The following is a 25737-nucleotide window of genomic DNA, read 5'->3' on the forward strand; positions in this document are numbered from 1 at the left end:
ATATAAAATAAAAAAATAAAAAAGACTTCAAATATAAGAATATTTTAATTATTTTTAATATTTAACGAGTTGTTTAAGGATTAAAGCTAAATTATAATATAGTATTAAACTTTAAAATACTCACTATAATTTCTCAAATTTTAAAAATATTTTTTATAATTATCTTAAATTCAAAAATAGGTCTGTGATTTGCTCAATTACTAATTTAACACAATAAGGAATAATATTACAATTTAATAATGTCATGTTATATAGTAATCATGTTAATTCGAATTAAATATCATTATTGGAAATTGGGTGGCGCCGAAGGGATCGAAACGGTTGAAAAACCCTTGCTCCCCAAATTCTTCCCCTCTCTCACTCTACTTCTTCCGAAGTCCCTCATTTTCTTTGCTTACTTTCCAATCCTTATTATTCATCTTCAATGGGCTTTTGATCCTTCAACTATTTATCTCTCGGAGATGGTTGCCGGTTCTCGAATGGAAGGTGACGTCCCAAATGATTCTCCTCTCGTCCTTGTAACCATTCGTATCCGGGAAATTGGGAATTACTCTGATGATGAGATATACGAGGCCCTTAAAGAGGCCAACATGGACCCTAACGAGGCGGTGCTGAATTTGGTGAATAAGGGTGGGTAGTTTCTGTTGATTTTGACTCTTTTCTTTTTATTGTTTTGCCCATTACTACTACGGCTGCCGCTTTGGGGTATTTTAGTTGCTGGGTTTCACTTGCATTCTTTCCAGTTTGGCGTTTCATTTGCACTCAGATTGGAGTGAAGTGAATAAACGCAAGGGAGGAAAGTGAGGGTATCATTTCCGTTGTTTGGTTAGAGAAGGGGTTGGTTTTAGAGAGAGAATTATGGGAGAAAATGAAGTGTCTAAGTTAAGCAGGTACATTTTAAATGTAATTTTGTACTTATCTTTCAAAAACTGAGTTATGCTTGAAATTTACAAAATGTTGAAATATAAAAAATTTTGCCTTTTCTCCCCTCCATTCCCTCCCAAAATTGAAAGGAAAGGAAAAATGCATAAAAGGGTTGTCCATTTTATACTTCTTTTAATCTCTTCTATTCACCCCCTTCTCTCCTAAAAGATTATCCAATCAATCTAGCACTTCCTTTTTTTATTTCTTTGCGCACCCTCCACTTTCCGCTCAAAACCTGCTATCCAAACAGGGTGTTAGAGAACTTGAGAACTTTGAAAGATAAAAGGGTTTTATTGAACGTTCATACCAAGTTGACTTTGTGGTGTCAATTTTGTGGTATTTATCAGTGATATGGAGAACGTTTAATGGAGTGGCATATATCCACTTTTTTGATTTAAGCGGAATTGTATTGCTCTTCATTTTGGAGTACTTTGTTACAAGTGTAGTCCTTTGGGTGCTATTGTGACATGAGACGTGGGTCTACATGAAATCTAATCTATCAGAAGATCAAACTGTTGGTTTTGCAGTGCCCCAACCTTGTCTTTGGGACTTACCATCTAACTGCCTCACTTGGCATGTGTCAGGGTGGTCATCCCTCCCTTGGCTTTCAGAATGACCTGTGACAAGATGCTTGAGATACCTTTCTCTGGCTTATCTCTGGAAAATTTAGTGATTCTTCTGAGTTTAAGACTTACCCAGCACTTTGTGCAGAACCTCCTCCATAGTGAGTGTTTTCCCCTCGTTTTAGCCCCAGGGAGCCTCCAACAAATTTTCACACTTCACAGCCACCTATGGTTCTTGACAGTTAATCCTTCAAGTGACAATGAACTGTCCCTTCCCTTAGTCAAGGTTGAGTGGTATCTGATTCTCATAGATGCCACAATCGACTGTAATTTGATTATCTTGCTTAGTCTATTGCCCGTTGGGCCTTTAGTTGACTCTCAGTCAACTGTCCCATCCCTATCTGCCAACATGAAGTACAGAACATTTAATATTGTGGGCTCCGTCCAAAGAGTGTAGGCATTAACAGCCTTCTTTATTTATACATGGTTGATTAAGTACAATATTACCTTTTCTCCATGATATTTTCATGCTTGCTTCCCAGTATTCAGAATATCATGGAATAAACATACTCAAAACATTATGTACTCTCATGCTCCAATCACCTCTCTCCCTTGCTGATTACTAACCCTTCACGTACATGGACTGGAAAATGCAATTATATATGCATGAGAACACATCTCAGTAAGTCATGGTATGGCAATATACACACACTCACACAATGCTTATCACGTGTACAATTTGTAGGCAGCCACTAGATTCTCAAAACCACATCTTCTGGGTGTATCCTAGGTTCAAGCCCCACTCCCTATTTTGGCCTCCACAACCCCTCACTTTGGCCAAGCATCTCCATAGGCACGATATCTTTTGGCACAAGAGGAGTCTCACACATGGCATTGAGCACACACACACACATTAAATGATTAAATCATGCTATGCACAACTCATGTGTGCAACAGGCTCACAATGAACTCATGATCCATTAGAAAACTCATGCCAGTATACTCAATAAGCTGCCATAAATTATTTCATGCATTATGCCAATATGTAAAACATCATTTCCATGCACTTACCTCAGCTGCAACCTCCATACTCTCAGCCTTGTAGCGTAACCTTTCTTCTTTTCTCTTCTTTCTCTCATCTCCCTTGCTTCTTCCCCCTCTCACATGAGCTTCTCCCTCCCTCTACCTCATGCTAGAGCCTCTCACTCTACTTGTGCTGGAGAACAAGTGAATGAGGCCCATTTGTAGGTGCTTCAACCTGCTGAAGTAGTGGTAGCCCCAGTGGTTCCCCATAAGCATAGGAAAGATCATGTGCTCTGCCTTAAGAATTTCATAGACACTTTCATCAATACTCAACATATAATTTTTTTTCTGATGCTTTTGGCCCCTTTTTATTTATTTTCCAGGATATTATGTTTACCACACTCACATGCACATTCTTATTGTACTTCCCAGAGCCATTTCATGAAGTGAAGAGAAAAAGAGAAAAGAAGAAAGAGGTATGTCTCTGTGTGAAGCCTTTACTTTTTATCTGATTGTTCTCATTAAGTGCTAAAGAACTGATTTTGATTCTTTACCTTGCATTTGTTATATGTTTTAGTATATGCACTGGTGATCTGAATCCCAGTTCTAGTTTTTCTTCTGGTTTTGAGTGCTGTTATTTAGGTTCTTACCAAATTATGATGGCATAGATATTTATGCACACAGAAACAAGAAATACATCCCAATATGTGAAAGTTCAAACTACATTATTGGATCAGCATTTACTGGATTATTTTACTGTGCCTGAATGGTCTTTGGCAGAGCCACTTTTTTTGTAGCTATTCTAACGGTATCTATTATATCATGTGTCTATTGGCTTGGGGTCAATGTTTGTGCCTGTTCAAACAGCCTCAAATGCCGGCCCGCATTAATAACCTAATCTATTAAATTTTATATAGCATGGGGTTCGTATTACTTTTAAGAAATAATACACTTGGAATCGCTAATGCTGCACATACTTTTTAGTTATATGAAGTCAAGGTTCTGTTGGTCTTGTTGTTGTTGTTGTTTTTTTTTTTTTTTTTTATGATCACATCTTGTTATGTTAAGTTAAATGTGACTCTGCCTTTTAGCCTCTGAACAGTGAGAGGAGAAAGTAGAGCGAGCAGATGGGGACAATTTATTTTCTCCAGCAGTGGAGATGGATGAAGAGAAGAATTAGATGGGATTAACTCCGTCTGGGGCACTAGTTTTATCCACCTAGAAATGCATAGGGAATTGGAATTTTTTGAAAAAATAAAGTTTTCCTTCCAACTTAACCAAACAAATGGAGTTGTTTACCTTTGGTTTATTTCTACTTCATTGGCTTATATTTCATCCTGAATCTTATTCCTACCAATCATTGTATTAGCCAATATGCTTTAGTGATTACTGGAGAATGGTTAAGCTTAAAAGTAAAGTGTAACTATGGCCTGTTGGAAAATGCATATACAAATTGTCTGCCACTAATGCAGCTGTTTTCTTTGACTATTGGGATAAAGTTGCAGTTTATTTGTTGTGGAATGGACATTTTTGGTTGGCTGAATAGTTGTGAAGATTTGTATCTGGACTTATTATGCCTTCTTGTTTGGATTTAATTAACTTTTATATATGCTATAGTTGCCCTTTTGGCTTTTATAGTGTCATTACAACAACAACAATATATCAAGGCTTTATCCCACTATGTGGGGTTAACTACACAAATTCTAACTTACCAGTCATTTCTATTTATGATCTTAATTTTTGTAAGGTCCTTATAATTCATTTTATACTTGAGTGTCTCATACCATCTTGGTTTTCCTGCTCTCTTTTGCTAGATAGTTATTCTATTTCATCCACTTTCTTCACTGGAGTCTCTATTGGTCTTCTTCTTATGACCAAACCATCTTAATTGCATCTCCCACGTCTTATCTTCAATAGGAGCCACTATGACCTTATTAAGAATAACTTCATTTCCATTTTTTATCTTTTCTTATATTGCTGCACATCTATCTTAACATCTTGTGTTCTCATATTTTTCAATTGTTGCTTTACTGCCCAGCATTCTGTGCCAGGCTTTTATACAGTGTCATTGCTGAAGTAATTTTAAGTATTTTCTTGCTTAAGTACTGTTTTAGGGAAAAATTTGTCTTCTTTTAACTTTTGGTTGACAGGCATATTTGTGTATTGCCTCAGAATACAAGGTCCAAGGATTTGGCAGAGCCAAGAAAACCTAGTGAGCATGCAGTTCAAGGGATGAAGACATCTAGTCATGGAATTCGAAGAGGAGGCAATAGTCGTGGTTCTATATCTGGTAATGTGCAATTGTGCTGGATTTCTCTTTGTTTCCTCTTATGTATTTATCAATTTTTGCATCATTTCTGTCAATGGTTGTTTTTGGTGTCATTTCTTTCAATAGTTGATTAACCTTCATCCCAAGGATTCAAATCCTCAATGCAAACATGCCATGTAAGATGATAAATTCTGCAGGAAGAAAGGAAGGATCCTAGTCATCCATATCATTATTGCCATCATTATGCAATTATATATGTACATAACTATATATTATGTTAAACAAGGTGGACGGAAAGGTCTGAACTTCCGTGTGTTTAAGTTTCAGTTTAATTACATAACTAATTTGAGGGGAGGGGGAGGAAGGTCAGAGGTCACCTCTTTTGGTGGGTAAAGCAAAGCATTGGAGGGAAAACCTCTTTTGGTGGGTAGAGCAAAGTATTGGAGGGTGGAGGTCCATCTTGGTTTTGAGAGTGAAGTCAATTGAGTCTGCATCATAAAGTCTTTGTCCTTGACCAAATGGAGCTGGGTGTTTGGGATTCCTTTAGCTGAAATCAAGGAAAAGTTGAGGTAAGATTTTAATTAGTCCTGATAGAGAAACACATTTACAGAAGAGATGTTGACAAGCACAAAATGCAAAGATAAAGAGTCCTTCAAACAATTTTTGGACGCAAGGCTAACTTTTCATGGTTCCCCACATAATAATGGACACAAGACTTTTTCTTTCACAGAATTTTACTTGTACCTTTGGGAAGACACTAATGAGTTTTTATTACCCTCAATTATAATGTTTGATTGTTCCAGCTCCTTTGTCCTTTCTTCTTCTTCTTGGAGGAGCCCCTGCTGGGGCAGGGCGGGGTTTTTTGTTTGTTTTTTTTTTTTTTTTTTTGGGGGGGGGGGGGGGGGGTGTGGGTTTTGCCTTCCATATTTTCTCTTCACTATTCTGAATTCAATTGGCACTACAAATGCCAGATACTATGTTTGCCACACTTTTTATCCTACAGTTTTCACATTGTTGTGTTGTAATAATCTCTCATATTGTAATTTTCCAACATTGTCTGCACAATTGAGTCTGATAAACTCTACATCATGAGTGGTTAATCTGCTTGCCAATAACTGGGATATTGCTGACTGCAGGAGGTGGTCGGGAGTTTCGTGTTGTCAAAGACAATAGAATCAATCAAAATGCCATTACCCCTTCACCACAATGTTCAACATTCACCAGTGAGCATGTGAAATCTAATGCTTCTGAGAAGGGGTAATATATTTATTTTCCTTTTATATTATTATTTTTTTTTTATATAGCCTAATACTACACCAATTTTCATAGTCCTTGTTAAATTGAGATTTCCTTTAACATACCTAAAATTGTATATTACTCAACATATATGTTGAGAAAAGGAACCGGTATTTCTTATGATTTTATTGATGTCAATGATAAAATTCATACAAGAGATTCCTAAGAATTCTCCTACATTTTAGGACTAGATTACATTCCTTCTATCTAGGACTAGATTACATTAATTTAAATACAACAAGAAGATAAAAACACAAAGATAAATATAAAAGTAAAAACTGAAACAATAATCTAAACAAATCTAAACAATCAAACAATCTATCACTTATCTCGGCTGGTTGTTATCTTCGGTTATTTCGGATATTTCAACACTCCCCCTCAAGCTGGTGAGTGGATGTCTTCCATTCCCAGCTTGCTTATTAGTTCCTCAAATTTCTTAGTAGGCAATCCTTTAGTAAGAAGATCTGCCACCTATTGATTAGTTGAAACATAGGAAATTTGTAGTAACTTGGATTCTAGTTTTTCTTTAATGAAATGCTTGTCGATCTCAATGTGCTTGGTTCGGTTGTGTTGTACTGGATTATGAGCAATATTGATTGCTGATTGATTGTCGGATAGAAGCTCAAGCGGATATGGTATTTGAATATTTAAATCTTCTAGGATAATTTTCAGCCACAAGAGTTCACACACACCAAGAGCCATATCTCTGAATTCTGCCTCAGCACTTGACCGTGCTACTACTCCTTGTTTCTTACTCCTCCAAGACACCAAATTTCCTCCTAAGAACATGCAGTACCCAGTTGTGGACCGTCTATCAACCAAAGAACCTCCATAATCAGCATCCGTGTACCCTTGAATTTTTAGACTAGCTCCCGGTGCGAAAAGAATGCCTTTGCCTGGTGTAGCTTTTAAATAATGAAGATTTTTCTTCACTGCGTTCATGTGTTCCTCATTGGGGCTGTGCATGAATTGACTTACTAGGCTTACTCCAAATGCTATGTCTGGCCTAGTATGTGAGAGATATATCAGTTTCCCTACCAACCTTTGGAACTGCCCTTTATCTATTGCTTCTCCAGAGTAATTTTCTCGTAGCTTGATGTTTGGATCTACTGGAATCTGAGCTCCCTTTCCTCCTAGCAATCCAGTCTCAGTCAATAAGTCAAGAGTGTACTTATGCTAAGATAGGTAGATTCCTTTTTGAGAATAGGCCACCTCAATGCCTAAGAAATACTTTAGCCTTCCAAGGTCTTTAATCTCAAATTCCTTAGCAAGATCTCGTTTTAGGCCTTCTTGCTTAGCTTCATCATTTCCTGTCACAACAATGTCATCAACATAAACTAATAGAGCAGTTGCCTTATCTTTCGTGTGTTTGAGGAAGAGGGTGTGGTCCCCTCGGCTTTGCCGGTATCCCATTTTATGCATTGCTATAGAAAATCGCCCAAACCATGCTCGTGGAGACTGTTTAAGTCTATATAATGCTTTCTTCAATCTACACACTTGCCCTTATTTGTTATGAGAAAATCCAGGAGATAATTCCATAAATACTTCTTCCTCTAAATCCCCATGCAAGAATGCATTTTTAACATCTAGTTGTTGTAGTTTCCTCCCCAAATTTGCTGCTAATGAGATGAGAACTCGAACTGTTGTCATTTTTGCTACTGAGGCAAAGGTCTCAAGATAATCAATCCCATAGGATTGTGTATAACCCTTGGCCACTAGCCTTGCCTTGTATCTCTTAAGAGTACCATCAGCTTTGTATTTTAAATTAAAGACCCATTTGCAGCCCACTGGTTTAATTCCCTTGGGTTGAGTCACCTCCTCCCAAGTTTGATTCTTGTGCAAGGCCCTCATCTCTTCTAACATGGCTTCTTTCCAATGTGGATCCTTTAGTGCCTCCTCCACTGATTTTGGAATAACACTAGCATCTAGAGTTGTTAGGAAGCTTCTGTAGATAGGAGAAAGGCGATGGTAGGATAGAAAATTTGCTACGGGATGTTTGGTGCATGTTCGGACTCCTTTTCGGAGGGCAATAGGCAGGTCTAGATCAGGGAATTCTGATTCTGTTTGGATGATGTTTTGTTCTTCAGATATGTGCTCTGCCAGTCTTGGATTAGGGGCTGCACCTGGTGTGGGTTGAAGATCATCATTAGGCTGTCGTCTCTTGTACACATAGGGTGAGCCTTTGTATCTGTTGGTAGAAGTCAGCTGCTGGTTTGTTGATTCAGTGTTATTTGATGGGAAAGACTTAGGGACAGAATCATTGGTTGAAGTAGGGGGTTTTGGAAGAAAATCTGGAAAGAAATTATCCATATTTTCTGGTTGAGTATACTCCCCCTTAAGCTGAGAATCAAAAAAGGATTGGGACTCAATGAAGGTGACATCCTTAGAAATATAGACTTTTCGGGAGATAGGATCATAACACTTGTATCCTTTTTGGGTTGGAGAATACCCTATGAAGACACATCTTTTTGCTTTTGGATCTAACTTGTCTCGGTGGACCTTAGGTATGTGAACAAAACATACACATCCAAAAACTTTGAGAGGCAATGGAGAATGCAATTTCAGATCTGGGAAGAATTTGGTTAGACTTTGGAAAGGACTTTGATTGTCAAGAATCTTGGATGGGACCCTATTAATGACATAAGTGGCTGTCAAGACTGCCTCCCCCCATAGATATTTAGGAATATTATGATAATGAAGAAAGGCTCGAGTGACATTCAAAAGATGCCTCATCTTCCTCTCGGCCACTCCATTTTGTTGTGGAGTGTCGATGCATGAAGATTCATGGACAATTTCTTCATTTTGGAAGAAGAGATGTAAATGAGCATTGAAATAATCTCTTGCATTATCTGTTCTAAATTTTTTAATTTGAGTTCCAAATTGTGTGTGAACCATTTTGCAAAAGTAAGGGAGAACAGTCCCAATACTAGCTTTATCCTTTAATAGGAAAACCCAACACATTCTAGTACAATCATCTATGAATGAGATGAACCACTTGGCCCCCGACTGATTTAAAATTCTTGAAGGACCCCAAACATCTGAATGAATCAAAGCAAAAGGTCTAGATGATAGTTTATTGCTAATTGAATAAGAGGTTCTATGATGTTTGGCCATAACACACACATCACACTGAAAATTACTAGGATTAAGAGTTTTAAACAAAGTAGGAAACATTTCCTTCACTAAACTAAAAGGAGGATGACCTAGTCGAAGATGATGAAGCCAAATAGCAGCTCGGTCAGAGACTGTTTTCTGGGTTGAGTAGGCTGCCTGCAACTGATCTTTAGGCTTAGTGCTCCTCCCTTGCAAGATATACAGCCCATGTTGTTCTTTAGCCACACCAATCGTCCTCCCCGTGTCCATGTCCTGAAATTTACACACATATGGAGAGAAAACAGCATTGCAATTGAGGTCTTGAGTGAGTTGTTTTATGGAAATAAGGCTAAGAGTTAAATCTGGTACATAAAGTACTGGATTTATTGACAAATTTGGACCAAAGATAACTTTTCCTTTTCCTTTAATGGGAATTGTGGTTCCATCGGCAATAGTGATCTGTTTGGATGATGTAAAAGGCTCATAAGTATAAAAAAATTGGAAATTGGGTGTCATATGGTTAGTAGCCCTTGAATCCAAGATCCATGTGTTATTTCTACCAGTTTTGGAGGCTAAAAAAGGAGTAAAATAGATTTGTTTACCTTGTTGAGCCATAGAGCAGGATGCTCCTCCATCTTGAATGGTTCTTAGAAATTCCTTCAACTTATGAATTTCTTCTTTATTGAGCTGATTGAAGTCCATACTAGTTCCAACACCCTGCCTCTCTTCTTTTTCTGCTTCTCCCTCTTGTTCTTTGTTTGAAAGGTAGCTTTGAGGGTAGTTTTGTGGAGGACCTTGAGTCCTTATATTCTTGAATCCACCAAGTTTATTGAGGACTGCTTCCTTTCCATGCAACTTGAAGCAGGTCTCCTTAGTATGCCTCGGCTTATTACAGAAGGTGCACCACTGCCCTTCTCGTCCGGACTTATTTCGGTTTGTTGACTGCTTCCATGATTTGTTGCTGGAAAGGAGTGCTGATCCTTCCATATTGGATCCACCAAGCATGGCTCCTCTCCTATTTTCTTCACTTCTAACAATAGCAAATACCTCATTTAGGCTAGTTAATTTATCCTTACCAAGAATTTGAACTTGTACCTGATCGAACTCGGGATTTAAGCCGGCTAGGAACTCTACTATCCGGTCTCTTTCAAGAATTTGATTGAGAGTAGCAGTATTCGCTCGGCACACTATCTTTATAGCTTGGTATTGATCAAGCTCTAACCATAGGCCTAGCATCAGATGATAATACTCTGTGATTGTTAGCTGGCCTTGCTTTGAACCATTGATTTTTGTTTTGACATCAAAGATCACAGATGCATCCTTGGCCTTTGAGTAAGTCTGATAAACAGTCTCCCAAACTGCTCTGGCAGTACTAAGGAACATAAAGTTCCTGCTGATATCTGGTTGTATTGTGCTCCATAGCCACGACATGATGTGGGAGTCTTCCACATCCCATGCGCTGAAGCTTGGATTAGTTTCTGGTGGAGGATTCCCAGTTAGGTGGGTGCTCTTTCCTCGGCCTTTAAGAAGGGTTTTGATTAGCTGCGACCATTGAAGAAAATTCTTACCATCTAGCCGGTAGGATTGGTGAATATTTGGTAGTTCGCCAGTAAGAGAAGGTTGATCCACTGCAGTTGTTTCTCCAGTGATGATAGTTGGTGAAGACGATGGATTTGCTGATGTTTCTGACATGTTTGTGAAGGAAGAACAGAAGGATGAAAGGTGTAGATGGTTGGAACTCAAGAAAAAACGGGTGCTATTAGGGCACAAGCAATGAAGGCACTGAAAAACAGGATTGTGCAATGAAGGCACTGATTACTAGAAGAGCAGGCTTGGATCGGCAAGCACTGAAAAACAGGATTGGCTTGGATCGGCAAGCACTGATTATGAGAAGAATAGGCTTGGATCAGCAAGCTCTGATACCATGTTGAGAAAAGGAACCGGAATTCCTTATGATTTTATTGATGTCAATGATAAAATTTATACAAGAGGTTCCTAAGAATTCTCCTATATTTTAGGACTAGATTACATTCCTTCTATCTAGGACTAGATTACATTAATTTAAATAAACAAGAAGATAAAAACACAAAGATAAATATAAAAGTAAAAACTGAAACAATAATCTAAACAATCAAACAATCTATCACTTATCTCGGCTGGTTGTTATCTTCGGTTATCTCGAATATTTCAACAATATATATATATATATTGTTTGGTTAATGGCTTCAAAGATTATTTTTTGGTTTAGGAACAAAATAAACTCGAGATTGTGAATTATTTTTCAAAAATGGTTCTCAAAATCATTTTAGGAAATTGAACTCAAAACGCTTCAATTTTGTGAAACAACAAAATGTGGTTTTGTCTTGTTCCAATAGTAGGTGGCATACGAAAAAGAAAACTACATGAAATCAAGATGTTTCATTTGATTTTATAAATACTGAAAATAAAGAAATTGGAAGCACATAAACTATAACCAAACAAGCGCAATGCTCAAATTTGTAGTGGAAGCTTCTTTTTATGTGGATAGCATACTTGACCAGTGACTTCATATTTGGCCAGTGCGTCCTGACAAAGTATGCCTCTTATTTGACTTACCTTTGAGTGTATTATTGAGGCTGTGTGATCTACCACGTCTTATAGATCGACTTGGGTCACAAACCCAAGGAACATCCTTGGCTTGTGATGACATGAAAGTCTTTACTTCATTGAGTAGAACTTACTCAATCTCCTCCTTAGAAGTGTCCCCTCTTATTCTATTGGTTTCTTATTTCAATTTCTAACCAAACTTACTCATAAGAGATAAGAGTAGTATAATTCCAAGCATGATTTCAAAACATAGCATTATCACATATTCAACTAAGTAAAATGGTGTTTAAGTTGTACAAAACATTCTACCAAAAGTAAATACATAATGTCTTGCATATCTCCTCTCATCGTCTAACCCATGGTTGGTTGATCTACCCATCCCTTGCATGGTCTGGAATGTTTAAATGCAATGCATGCGAATAGATTCTCAGTAACGCATGTTATGGCAATGCAATCATCAAACAATCATAATATCATCCACACATTTCATGAAGGCAGCCCAAAACCATGACCTTCTCCAATTCACCAGCTGCACCCTCACCTAGGTTCAAGCCTTCCCTTTATTTTTTGGCCTCATTCGCACAACCTAAGGGCTCCACCCTTGGCCAAACCATTAACATCATTACATCACATTTATGGCTTGAACCTTCATTAACAACACATGCTTGACTCATACTTTCATGCAACATGCTTGCATTATGTAGGCATCATGAATACATCATGTCATATTATGCATTAGGCTGTCATAAAATCATTTCATGCATAATACTAACACAAAATAACCATAACCATGCAGTTACCTCAGCTTAAGCCTTAGTTTCTTCAAGCTTCCCTTAGCTTTCTAGCAGGAGTTTCTTATTTCTCAGCTCCTTTCTTACTTTCCAGCAGAACTTCCTTGCTTCAACTTTCTCACTTTAGCACTCTTCCTCATGGAGATGTTCTCACTCTAGTTTTCAGTTGTCTCCTGAAATGAAGAAGGTATGGCCTATTTATAGGCCATATAAGCACAGCCTACTTCGCTGCTGAAGCAGCTGAGTGCATGGCAGCTTCAATGGCTGCCCCTTGACTCTTGTTTGGTGTTCCTGGAGGCACAGCCATCTATCTGCTTCAGCTGAAGCAGCTGCCACCCTCTTATCTTTTCTTGTTGTCACCTAGCCTTAAATGCAAGCCTTTCTTGTAGAAAGATGCCTCACCTGTATGCTTCAGCAATTCAGCCATCTCATCACGTTTCAAAGATCTGCTGATTTCCTATAGCTTGAACTTCCCTAATCCTTGCTTAATTAACCATAATCTCCTTAATTAAGTCCCTTTTTTTATGCCTAATAACATTTTAAAAATGCAGATATTTATCTCTTAATTTAGTCCCCAGAAACTGATTTTAAAATCAGCTGCTTACCTGAGGTGTTTTACCTGCTTGGTTGCCACCTTACATGTTCTGTTTCAACAAATGTCTAAGAATAACTCCTCACCTTTTGAAGTGCCATGTTGGGACCCCCTCTTCCTATGCTTGTTAATAAATTCTTGGGGTGCCACAACTGACATGAGCAGTACTTGTCAATGAAGTTGGGAAATTAATAAAGCAAGGAATTGAGCATCTGTGAGAATAATATTTGAAGCTAGAGACTTGTGTATCATAATCAAGGAATTGAAAACGTCTATATTGTTCTATGATACATGGACTCATGTACAGATGTATAATATGGGTGTGTACCTAGAGGTTGGACTTGTCAATTTCATGAATTTTAGGATATGGAGATATGTGTCCGAATATAAGACACGGGTACCGGGATACAACATAGAGAATAATAAATCTTACTATCCTATCCCTACACTTACAAATTTTTGATCTTTTAGTTCTATAACTAAAAATTAAGGGTATGTTATACGTATAAGATAAAATGGTAACTGATAAGTAGACAATTTGGATGACCTCATACAAACATAACAAGGTTAAAAGCAGACTAACAGAAATAATAGATTAAAATAAATTGTTAATTTTTATTTTTTTAAATTAAAAGTCAATTAAATACATAAAAAAACAAAAGTTAACACAGAGACCTGAAAATGCAGAGTTTGACAGATACCGGTATCAATGTCATCTTGTGTCAACATTGACACAATGCCTGAAAATGCAAAGTGCATGTAACATACAATTTGTTTGTTCAAATGTGGGGACTTGACTAGGATTTTTTGTGGGGAATAATAGTTTGACCTAGAGATATTGAGCCAAATATTTAAGATACATCCAAACTGTTGTTTCTATATACATGTAGAAATAAAGGTTGATAAGTGTAATATTTGAAATGCACTTGCTTTGTCACAAGCTTAATGCTTTCAAAAGTACAATGGTGGTTCTTTTTCCATCACACTTGTCCAACATCATTGGCCCTTCCAAGCGCCTTTTGATCTTTCTGTGAATAATATACTGTGGTTCTTGTAGCAATATACATACATACATATATATATGGCCTTAAAGAAAAAAAGTTACAGAAAATTATAACTTTGTTTGGTGATAGCGTGATATGTAGAAGAAAATTCCTAGATTCACTAAGTTAGTTTTTTGGAGCAGTAAGTTATAAAGCTGGAAGACCTAGAATGTGCAACAGCTGAGGATGATTGAATGAAAAAAAAAAGGTGCCTAAGCTTCATGCATAAACAAAAGCCTGTTCATATATAGAAAACATTTTTCATTTCTAGTTTTCACTTTGTTTCCAATTTTCCTTTTGTATGCAAAATTTGGAAAACATGTTCAATCGTTAGATATAGAATGCTATTTTTCTTATTTTGAATATTGAAAAAGTGTTCAAAATAGTTATACAAAAATATACTCTCTTTTTTCGCTAGTCGTATAGAAAATGTATTCGATTGTAAAATAATGTGTATCATCTTATTCATGATTTATTAAAATATTAAAGTATTAATAATTATATTATTATTGCTATAAAATTAATGTTATCAATGGAATATTCAAGATGTTGCAAATTTTACAATTTTAATGATAATAATTTGTTAATAATATTATTATATTGAAATTGTGAATAAATTAAGTCAATGCTGTTATAAGATGATTATTACTAATAAAATACTCATGATACTGTTAATATTACAATGTTAGTGATATTGATGACAAATTTTATTTCTTTTTGGTTGTTTATAATTTTATAATACTAATATGGTTGATATTGCTAAACTTATAATATTTTTTATTATTAGTCAAATTTAAGATTATAGTACTGCAATATTATTTATATAGTCAATTTGTATTTTTACTATTTATATTGATATTGATATTGATATAAGTTTGATTAATATTGATTTTGGTTGTGCTAAAAACTCATGTTTTCTATTAGAATTTTTTCAATTGTCAGTATAAATTTGGAAAACTAAAAAGTAGAGTTTTTTGTTTTCTATTTAAGACTCTTCTCATTTGAAAACAATTTCTAGTTCTTCATTTATTGTGGGAAAATTTTCACAAAACTGGGTTGATTTTCCACAATTCAACATCCTTCTTGTTTGTGACTTTCTTTTATATTAATCTTCATTCTGTAAAGAAGGAGAATTACAGATGCCCTAAGATTTGTTGACAATGCACAAGCTATAAATGTTGTATAAAAAGTTAACTGACCTCTTGTTTTAGAATTTGTTCATTATTGGAATCATTCATTATTGGAATCACCTCTTTATGCTCACTACACTGTGAACTCTTTTCTCTGTTATATTTCATCTTCCATATGGGGTTTACCACATCCTCAGTGCACCATTGCTACCCCCCGCCCCTCTTTTTCTCTCCACCCATTGATTAATAACTGCGCCATAAAATTCCTTTACTTCATATGCTAGTCCTATCACATCCACCACTCTTTACTTTCCTTCTTGCTCTCTCACTCCCTCTCTGTTTCCTTGTGACATCATATGTAGCATTGCATTTATACACATGCATAAAGTGGAAGTCAAGATGATAACACACAGACTAGCTAAACCTTCCTGCTCGCAACCCTGCATGCTACCACTTAGACCCATCCAACCTTCCCCCTTTGCTTCTCTATAAATTTTATCATACCATCACATCTCGCTTCCCCCCCTTCTCTCTCTATATATACATGTATATATATAACATATATATGTATGTATATACTATGTGTAGCAACCCAAGTAGCCAACCTAAATTGCACTGTCACCTACCTCCACTGTTCTAGGAACAAAGCAGCTGCCAAATCATCCTAAAAACCATTATCTTGTCCAATTCTCTCTTCTTGCCATCTTTCCCATGTCAAACTTGTTTATCACTATTAGAGTCTCAACAAACCCTAGCTGATTGATCATAATCCTTCCTCCAACAATTTCCTTGAGATGATATTTGACCAACAACCTTCACTGCTACATCTATGTGGTCCCATGTTATGTAGATAGTTGAAATGTTTTTGTTTTCAAAAAAAATATAAATAATATCCACCGTAGTCAATGCAAATAGGTAAGTCAAATCCATGTAGAACATGTTATGAGTATTGGTTTCTGTTGAGAATCCCACATCGCCTCCACAAGGGAGACCTGGGCTATATATAAGGAGGAGAATCCCTCCACCTGTTAAGCTCGCTTTTTAGGTTGGAGTTCTACCTCTAACTTTTCACATGATATCAAAGCTAATCCTTGGCTATCGTGGTCATGGACCAGTACCCTGCTCGATCACTTGGGCATGTATCAGTTATTGGAGAAGTTTCGGCATGGGGGGGAGTGTTGAGAATCTCACATCGCCTCCATAAGGGAGATCTAGGCTACATATAAGGAAGATGATCCCTCCACCTGTTAAGCTAGCTTTTCAAGTTGAAGTTCTACCTCTAACTTCTCATAGTTTCTATTGACCTACCCGATTGAAACTTGAAGTTTTGCATGCAGTGGTCACGATAACATTAGTACACAATACATAGTGCACTATGACCCACAGCCCTGCTGCCGACACTAGTGGTCTACGAAACTACTTCCATAGTATAAAACAAGTAAGAGCATGGATGATATTCGCATAGTATAAGATTGCATAAACATGTAACGTGTACTATCAATCATGGTAGATAAGCCAAGTATTGAATAAACATAGTGTCATGTACCTAATAATTAAGGGGAATACATTCTCGGGTAGAAGGAATGGGCAGATGAAAGGTCATTCTTCTAGAAGGAAGTTATATAGTTGCAATTTTTTGAAAGCTGTAAATTTGAAAAAATGGTGGCCCTTTTGGCGCCAAAAGCTAGCTACAATTAGTATATAATTACTGATTGCATTCAGTGTAAAGGGAAACCAAAGAAATTAATCAAAAACTTCTGATTTCCCTCTCAATCTCTCTTGTCTTTCTCTCAGATTTCCCTCCTATCTCTCCGTTTTCCCTCCCCCTCTGGAATTCTTCTCATTTCCCTCTAATTTCTTAACTGAATTCTCACCAATTCAGTGAGAACTTCCTGTCAAATTTAAGGATCTGACACGTAGCAGGATATCGATACATGTGAACAAGTTCATCTCCCCCTTGTGGTAATAAAACATTTTATGCATGTAGAAAGAGATAAGTTCTTAAACGATTTATTAGGTCATGCATCTATGAGAAGCAATTTGTGGTTTTCATGTATCATAATATACAGTAATAATTGATGCAATGGAATGAAGAAAGCATTTGTCATAACATATCTGGTTTATTCACAGTGTTTGGCTAAAACAACTAATTGAGCTGGGCCCCTCCTTGGGCTAACTTCCTGAACCTACATGTAACACATAAAGACAACATACAACCGAGTGAAGCTGGGAATCAAGTATCTGACTGAGCAATCTTAAGTATTCTAGGATAAATGTCTATCTGCCTCAGCTAAATTGCAATGGTAAGATAAATGTCTATCTGCCTCAGTGAAATGAAACTAGTAAGATGAAAACTTACACCAATCGGATTTCTGGTGTCATTGGGCTGACACAATACTGGACCACAATGCATAACAATCTATTCTTGGAAGATCCTAGTAACAAAACATAATCCAATTAAATTAGAAATGATAGCATAGGACTTTATAAAATCAAGAAGCAGAAGGAATGACCCAAAATCAAGGAAATAAGGGATGATTCAAAATCAAAGGTTTGGAAGAGTAAGGATGCCAGCATGAGAGTTGACAAACAGCAGAGAGAGAGAGAGAGAGAGAGAGAGAGATTTGCAGAGGGGCGGCGAAAGGGGGGTTGCAGTTGCTGGTCAGGAACCCTAGGGTTCCTTTTCTATATATATATGCTTAGCCTGGCACGCCAGGCCTTTTCTATGTATATGCTTACCACTTGCAATCTGCCCCCTTTATGGGTGAGCTGGCAGCTCAGTTTCTTTTTTTTTATAATATAACACAATGGTTTAATAATTACAAATAAATAAATTATTTATTTAATCTATTTTGCTCCTTTTTATTTCATTTTAAAAATTTTAAATTTTCCCCAAATTTCAGGTCTTTACATGCTTGTATGAGGATAATGACTAGATGAATTATACATGGATATGGACTACATCCAGATGAACGAAAGCTGACTACGCAATAAATGTGTGCTTTGATGTGATTCAGAATTTTTCTGATTGATGAATGTTGTTTTAGTGCTTTAGTGAAGTTCAATTAATATTAATTTTAATATTTTCCAACTTTTGCTACTCTTGTGTAACAATGAGAGCATTTTCACTTATGGGACTTGCCAGAAGTTCAACTGGGAATTCTAACATGTGACACCATCTGCTTGGCTTCCCAGGCAATCCCAGGATACTAATTCAAGTGGTACTACTGGAAAACTAATGTGGGAGAAGAGACAGGCTCAAGTTCCAACAGGCAGGACACAGGTGCAAGCATCTAAACCAGATGATTCTCTGCCAAATTCCTTGTACCAATCTCCGGAAGGGGTATACTCATCTTCTTCAGATCCTGTTCATGTCCCGTCTCCTGACTTGAGATCAGCTGCTACTGTTGGTGCTATTAAGCGTGAATTTGGAGCAGTAGGTGTTCGTCGTCAGTCTGGTGAAAATTTAGCGAATCCTTCATTTGGACAAAGCATTTCTTTCTCAAACTCGCTTCTTGGGAAGGATGGTAACTCTTCTAGGGAATCATTTCAACCTTTTACTACCACTAATAAAAGTGAACAACCAAGTCAAGCTGCTGTACCTGATTCTGTTGTGCCCAGCTTGCCAATCAGCAGATCTTTCTTGAGCAATCAATATAGTAGCAGACAGCATCAACAAGTTGTGGGTAATCAAAAAGGTAGACTCATCACACTTCATAGTCTTTGTTAGTATTATCTCACAGAATACTGTTATGAAGGTCAAAATCAGTAAGCAATTTACGTCGGAGTTTCAATGTTTTTGTTTGCTGGATTATTTTCTCCTTGAGATGGAAATAAATATGTTAAAATGATGGCTACCACTTCAGGAAGAGATACATATTGGTCCAGAATGACGGTTACTAATTTCTTGATACACAGAAATGATTAAATTATTTAGGTTGGAGAGTTTCCTATTTTTGGGGAAAAGTTTATCAAATGGCTATAAGATCAGTTTTGTTAACACGTGCTACATATGAGTGTAACTGAGATAAAAATGTTATGGTAGATGTGCAGCCATATAAGAAAAGACGACTAGAAACTAGATTATTTGCATGAAATGTTGGGCATTGAACTACCAACATATGTAAAATGAGTAATTGAGATAAAGATTTAACTCTAGATGTGTGGTAATACAAGAAAAGGTTATTACAACTGATAGTATTTGCACTAAAGTTGAAATGATGCCTATTTAAGATAAGATGCCCAAGGCACAATTAAGATGATTTGGGCATGTGAGAAGATGACCAATAGACAAATTTGAGAGAAAAGCAGATGGAATTCATGTAGCTGACTCTACTTACTACAATTAATTGTAAACTGCTCTTTGAAGTACTATCTGCTTAGAACTGATGTTTGTTTAGTGTTTCCTTCTCTTTTTGCAAAGGGAAAGAAGAATTAAAGCTATCTGAACAGCACAAACCCAGTTGGCTTATTTTCTTGTGATTAGCTAAATATTTTGCAAGAGACAATCTACTTTTTCAAAGTACTTCAAAGCCACATGGTGCTTTTAGATGCTTAGAGACTAGAAATGCCATATTTATGTGCTTCACTTATTTGTTAACCCCTTCACATCTTTATTCTGTTGGTTTCCTTTAATTTTTGAACCCTCCCTGCTTTGATCTCTATTCTGTATGTTGTTTCTGGAAGGTGTTTTGCTGGATATTTGGAGATTTGTATAGCCAAATTTTTGCGGTCTGTCACACTTAAAAAAAATCTTTCAGAAATAAGCTTTGACTCTAATTTGGTGCAGCCTCCCGGCCTAATAAGGAGTGGAAACCAAAACTGATCCAAAAATCAAGCCTCAACAGTCATGGAGTCATTGGGACACCTGCAAAATCTTTCCCCCAGCCTGCTGATAATCCAAAGGACTTGGAAATAGATGTAGCTCAGGTGCAAGATAAGCTGTCACATGTGAAAATTTATAAGAATCAAAATGTAATCATTGCGGGGCATATTCAAGTTCCAGAATCTGACTGCTGTCAGCTGACCTTTGGCAGCTTAGAGTTGGCTTCTTCCAGGAATTCGTCCGAATACCATGCAGTTGGAAATGCAGAAAATTCATCACCAGAGCCTTCTACAGGGTTGGTTCATTACATAATCATATTAAAATTTTCTTACTGGGCAAATATTCAACTCCAGAACTGTTTCATTATTGAACGAAACTCATTATCACCATCATGAACTGAACTTTATCCTAACCAATTAGGGTCAGTGGTATGGCATTCATAGTCAATTGTTTCATTGATTATATGCTCACCATAAATTATTTGCGATTTGATTTAATGTTCGTTACACATGTTTCAGTTGGATATATAGATGACTTGATGTGGGGACATGTTTTGGTAAATGGCACAGCCTATGTATGGAAGAAGCATTTGAAACAGACAATACAAATACGTGATACAACATATTTATAAAGATAAGAGTATGGGAAAAGTACAGTTAGTTAATGTCAGATCCTTGAATCTGACACGAAATTCTCGGCCAAGTTGACTAGAATTGGGAAGGAAATGAAGGGAAATGTAGGGAGAGGGAGCAGAAACAGAGAATGAGAGAGGGAAAGCTTGAGAGAAGAGAGAAATTGGAGCAGGAAAGTAGAATTGTCTCAATTGTATTCTTCGATGCCCTTGAATTATGCTGGATCAGTCTTATATACTAATCCAGATAGCAGTGGTTTGGCGCTAATAGGGCTGCCAAATATTCAAATCAAGTACAACTGAAGGCTGCTGCCTTCTAGGTATAACTGCCGATTACTTCTAAGTACAATCGGTTCAATCAAAACTAACAGTAGGTACAAACAAAAGAGATACATCTAATATCTATTCCTACTATACCCTTGGGGACATGACAGTTAACAACAACATATCCAGCCTTTATCCTACTATGTGGGGTCGGATACATGAATTCTAAGCTTCCACGTATTTTTGTCTTTTGTCATATCTTCATTTAGGCTCATACACTTCATATCAAATTTTAATGTCTCTCCCAAAATCTTCTTGGGTCTACCTCTATCTCTTTTTTTTCTTAATTGTTCCATTTCATCAACTCTCCTCACTAGAACGTCTCTTGATTTTCTTCTCACATGACCAAACCATCTTAGTCTAGTCTCTCTCATCTTTTCCTCGATTGGCACTACTCCTACCTTATTATGAATAATCTCATTTATAATTTTATTTTTTTTGTATGGCCGCACATTCATCTTAGCATCCTCATCTCCGCTACGCTCGTCTTTTGCTTATGCTGGTATTTAATTGTTCAACATTCTGAGCTATACAACAAAACTGGTCTTATAGCTGTCCTATAGAATTTTCCTTTCAATTTTAATGGGATTTTACCATCACATAACACCCCCGATGCATTTCTCCATTTTAGCCAACCTACCTTAATTCTATGCATGACATCCTCGTGAATTTCTCCATTTTTTTGAATCATTGATCCCAAATATCGGAAATGGTCTTTTCTTTGTATGATTTGGTCTTCCAATTTTATTATAACATCCTCCACTCTTACATTCTTACTAAATTTACATTCCATATATTATGTTTTCCTTCTACTTAATTTAAATCCCATAGATTCTAAATTGTTTCTCCACAACTCAAATTTGGTGTTTACTCATTCTTTTGTTTCATCCACCAACACTATGTCATCTGCAAATAGCATACACTATGGCACCTCTGTTTGAATGTATTTAGTGAGTTCATCAATTACTAAAGCAAATAAGTATGGACTTAGTGCAGAACCTTAATATAGTTCCATTGTAATTTTAAACAGTTCCATATCCCCTTCGCATGTTCTGGCCTTTGTCTCTACACCGTGATACATGTCCTTAAGGGCTTGTAAATAGGTTATTTGGACTATTTTTTTCTCTAAAACCCTCCATAATACTTCTCTAGGGACCCTATCATAGGCTTTTTCTAGATCTATAAACACCATATGCAGGTTCTTTTGATACCTTTCCATTAGATGCCTCAGTAGGTATATAGCTTCCATTGTTGACCTATCAGGCATAAAACTAAATTGATTTTCTAAGACGTCTATTTCTTTTTTGAGCCTATGCTTTATTACTCTCTCTCAGACTTTCATGGTATAGCTCATTAACTTAATTCCTTTTTAATTTTTACAATTTTGAGCATCTCCTTTGTTCTTGTATATAGGAACCAAAGTACTATTTCTCCACTCATTTGGCATCTATTAGGTGTAAAAAATTGTTAGGTGTTTAACAGACAGATGAATATAAAAAACTGTTTTTACCATGCTTATAATTAGGGATCAAATTTGTGTTTTATTCGTTAATGTGAAATTGTTTCTTGTTCAAATATATCCTGAATAAAGTTTTAGAAACTCTTAGAAATTCAATTGTGTTCTTTGGTGTGTCTAACAGATAGATGAATGTATCCAAACTCTGGACACGCTGTCATAAATATGTCCAAGAATGAAAATAATAATGAGAAGTTAAGATACTCCATTATGTTTGACATATTCTGGTGTGTCCTAGGTGAAAATTACAAAGGAATTCATCTAGCAACCATGTTAATAAAATTGTTTCTATTTCATGCATACAAATATTTGTTCTTGCATACTAATATGACCCTCCTTTGATCCTCTCAAACGAGGAGCCTCATGTACTAGGGATGCCCCTACTTGTGCTCTTTGGGGAACCTTTTCTAAGAAACTAAATGATATAACATCCAAATTGTCCCTAATTTAAAATGATCAGGTACTATATTGAACTCATTGTCTGCTAAGTAATATGATAATGTGATTTGCAGTTTCTCAGCCTCTGCCCTAGAGTCCTCCAGTGATGAAACTTCTGCGAGCAAGCACGTGGATTTACTTGATGGTCGAGTCCAAAATTCTGGTTCTGATTCTCCAGCATCAGTTGCAGTAGCTGAACATCAACTGCATGATACGAAAGAGTCTTCAAGTCCCCAAAATTTGGGCAATTATGCTGATATTGGCTTGGTCCATGATAGCAGCACATCCTACAACCCTGTAGAGTCACAACAGGAGAAAGATCCTTCAGAATTACCAAGTTTCTCTGTAAGTACAATAATTTCGGTGTACTTTATCATATTTCTAAGTATGCCCAGGAGACTTTGGTCCCTTTTCAGAAGAGTGTAGGCTTACTTGGGTCTGGATTAAGATCTTTAGTAACCTTCTGTTTCTAGACATAAAATATGTTGCACTCTTGCCATATTTGCTCATTTGCATTTGACCAGGGATCCTAATTTCTGCTTGTATGGAAGCAGGCATATGATCCCCAGACAGTTTATGATGAGTATTTCAGACAAACAATGGACGAGACTGTCCGCAGCCATGGGTTACCTTCTCCTCAGGAGGTAAACTTGAATTCTATAGATCTGTTGGATTGATTGGGATGTATGCATTTAGTTATTGCTTACTCATGGAATTCATGGGCATGCCTTTGTATGTATTCATAGAATGAACTCAATTTTATCACATATTTTCTCCAGTGCAAAGTCTAGGGCTCATCCATCATTCAAGTATTACTTTGACTTGTGTGTGGTCACAAGCATTTAGCCTTTTTGTTACAGGCTTTGAGCTTGCATACAGCCAATGATGTTCCGGCATCAACAACAGCAATGATACAACAGCAACCACCACCAGTGGAGCAAATGTATCCACAAGTTCATGTTCCCCCTTTTGCTAATCTTAATCTTATGCCCTACCACCAGATTCTTTCTCCTGTCTATGTTCCGTCAATGCCCATGCCTGGCTATTCTGGTAATCCTACCTATCCTCACTCCTCAAATGGTAGTAGTTACCTGCTGATGCCTGGAGGTAGCTCTCATCTTACTGCAAATAATCTCAAGTATAGAATCCAACATTTTAAGCCCGTACCTGCTGGCAGTCCCACTGGGTTTAGAAACTTCACCACTACAACCGCATATGCTGTTAATGGTCCAGGTGTTGGCAGTGCAGCGGGGCTTGAAGAGTCATCTAGGCTCAAATACAAGGATGGCAACCTCTATCCACCAAATCCTCAGGTAATTATTTTGCTAATTGTGAGTGATGCTAAAATGGTGACTACATCAGTTTTTCTTTTCTATAATTTAGTTCAGTATCTTGGCTAACCAATTTAAAATGATTTTATGTAGCATTTGTTTAGGGATTTTAAGGTGGCTTTAATTTGATTACATACTAGGTCAAGGCATGCTTAGAGCCAAAATTCGAGGAACTTAAAGAGAAAATGCTTGTTTTGTTTTGTTTCAGTGGGACGTGGTCCGCAGCAAACGTGTCTTTTCTTGTTTGTTTGGCTCAGGAAATCCACTGAAATTTTTTTATCATATAGAAATCAGTTTTTAGTAAATCAAGCTGAACATTGATTTATCCTCTGGCATGATATGAATTTAGGGATGTAAAAGGCTCCCTAATTTAGCCCTTTTACATACTGTTTTAATGAAAGTTCAAATAAGCTTTATACCTATATCCCCTATAATTTTCATACTCGTTTTAATTTTCATTGAGGTTAACTGGGGATCCATTTGCATCCGTGGACATGATATACCCTAAAAGTTTTGGCAAGTACACTGAAGTAGGTGGTGGTTCTTTGGATGGTATTGTCTTGACTTCCTCACCAAGATGGATTGTGCGAGAGAGTGAGTCAGGCTGATGTACAATACCTGCCTGGCATATTTTGGAGTCTCTGCTAACCTTGCTCTTCATCTTGTTCATACCATAATTACCCTGCGGATTGAATTAGTAGAATTTGTAATGTTAAGATTGCGACATTATCCTATTTGTTGACATTGGCAGCATTTTCTGGCAGGCGGAAACAACTGAGGTTTGGATTCAGAACCCGAGGGATCTTCCTCCCGGTTTGCAATCGGCATCATATTACAACATGCCAGGGCAAACTCCTCATGCTGCTACTTATCTACCATCCCACACTAGCCATGCTTCCTTCAGTGCAGCACAATCTTCTCATATGCAGCAGTTTTCAGGATTGTACCATCCTTCTGCTCAGCCTGCAGCAATTGCTGGAAATCCTCACCATTTGGGTGGAGTTGGAAATGTCGAGGTTGGGGTAGGGGTGGCTGCTGCAGCAGCTCCTCCTGGGGCCCAAGTTGGTGCTTATCAGCAACCCCAATTGGGGGGTCATGTCAATTGGACAACACGCTTCTGATACTAAAAGAGAATGTCGAGAATTGGGCCTCTTGTTTGTATGTATGTGATTGTTGTCTTTAATGTGAAATGGGCTCCTAATTTAATGCATCAATTCGGTGTTAAATTGCCCTTAAGTTATCTTGTGCTGAATGTGATTCCTGAAACAGTAGGCAAAATTATAGCGTTGGCAAGCTATTTAAGAAGGAAACTGATACATTGTGGGAAAATCATCTTCCATCTAAGTATAGCTTAGTTTCATA

General features: G+C 37.0%; 1 protein-coding gene across 2 annotated transcripts; it reads left to right on the top strand.

The window, feature by feature from the left end:
• The first annotated feature begins 303 nt into the window (after positions 1-303).
• LOC127789925 (uncharacterized) lies at positions 304-25601 on the top strand. Of its 2 annotated transcripts, none has more exons than XM_052319023.1 (10): positions 304-630; positions 2943-2986; positions 4683-4800; positions 5916-6036; positions 18506-19008; positions 20100-20430; positions 23119-23389; positions 23599-23688; positions 23905-24357; positions 25140-25601. In XM_052319023.1, exons 1-10 carry the CDS (start codon positions 462-464, stop codon positions 25494-25496), a joined length of 2457 nt encoding a protein of 818 aa, XP_052174983.1. In that variant the 5' UTR covers positions 304-461; the 3' UTR covers positions 25497-25601. The 2 variants fall into 2 exon arrangements, with proteins under 2 accessions (XP_052174983.1, XP_052174984.1); XM_052319024.1 differs by having other exon boundaries at positions 482-630; positions 2894-2986.
• The last annotated feature ends 136 nt before the right edge of the window (positions 25602-25737 follow it).

Source organism: Diospyros lotus, chromosome 14 (genome assembly GCF_014633365.1).
Source record: "Diospyros lotus cultivar Yz01 chromosome 14, ASM1463336v1, whole genome shotgun sequence".
NCBI lineage: Eukaryota > Viridiplantae > Streptophyta > Magnoliopsida > Ericales > Ebenaceae > Diospyros > Diospyros lotus.

Bases quoted from the DNA above. Each gene is read 5' to 3' on its own strand.
- LOC127789925 (XM_052319023.1), top strand. From the start codon at position 462: ATGGTTGCCGGTTCTCGAATGGAAGGTGACGTCCCAAATGATTCTCCT. The intron at 4,801-5,915 runs GTAATGTGCAAT...TGCTGACTGCAG, and splicing joins TAGTCGTGGTTCTATATCTG to GAGGTGGTCGGGAGTTTCGT. The intron at 20,431-23,118 runs GTTGGTTCATTA...TGTGATTTGCAG, and splicing joins TCACCAGAGCCTTCTACAGG to TTTCTCAGCCTCTGCCCTAG.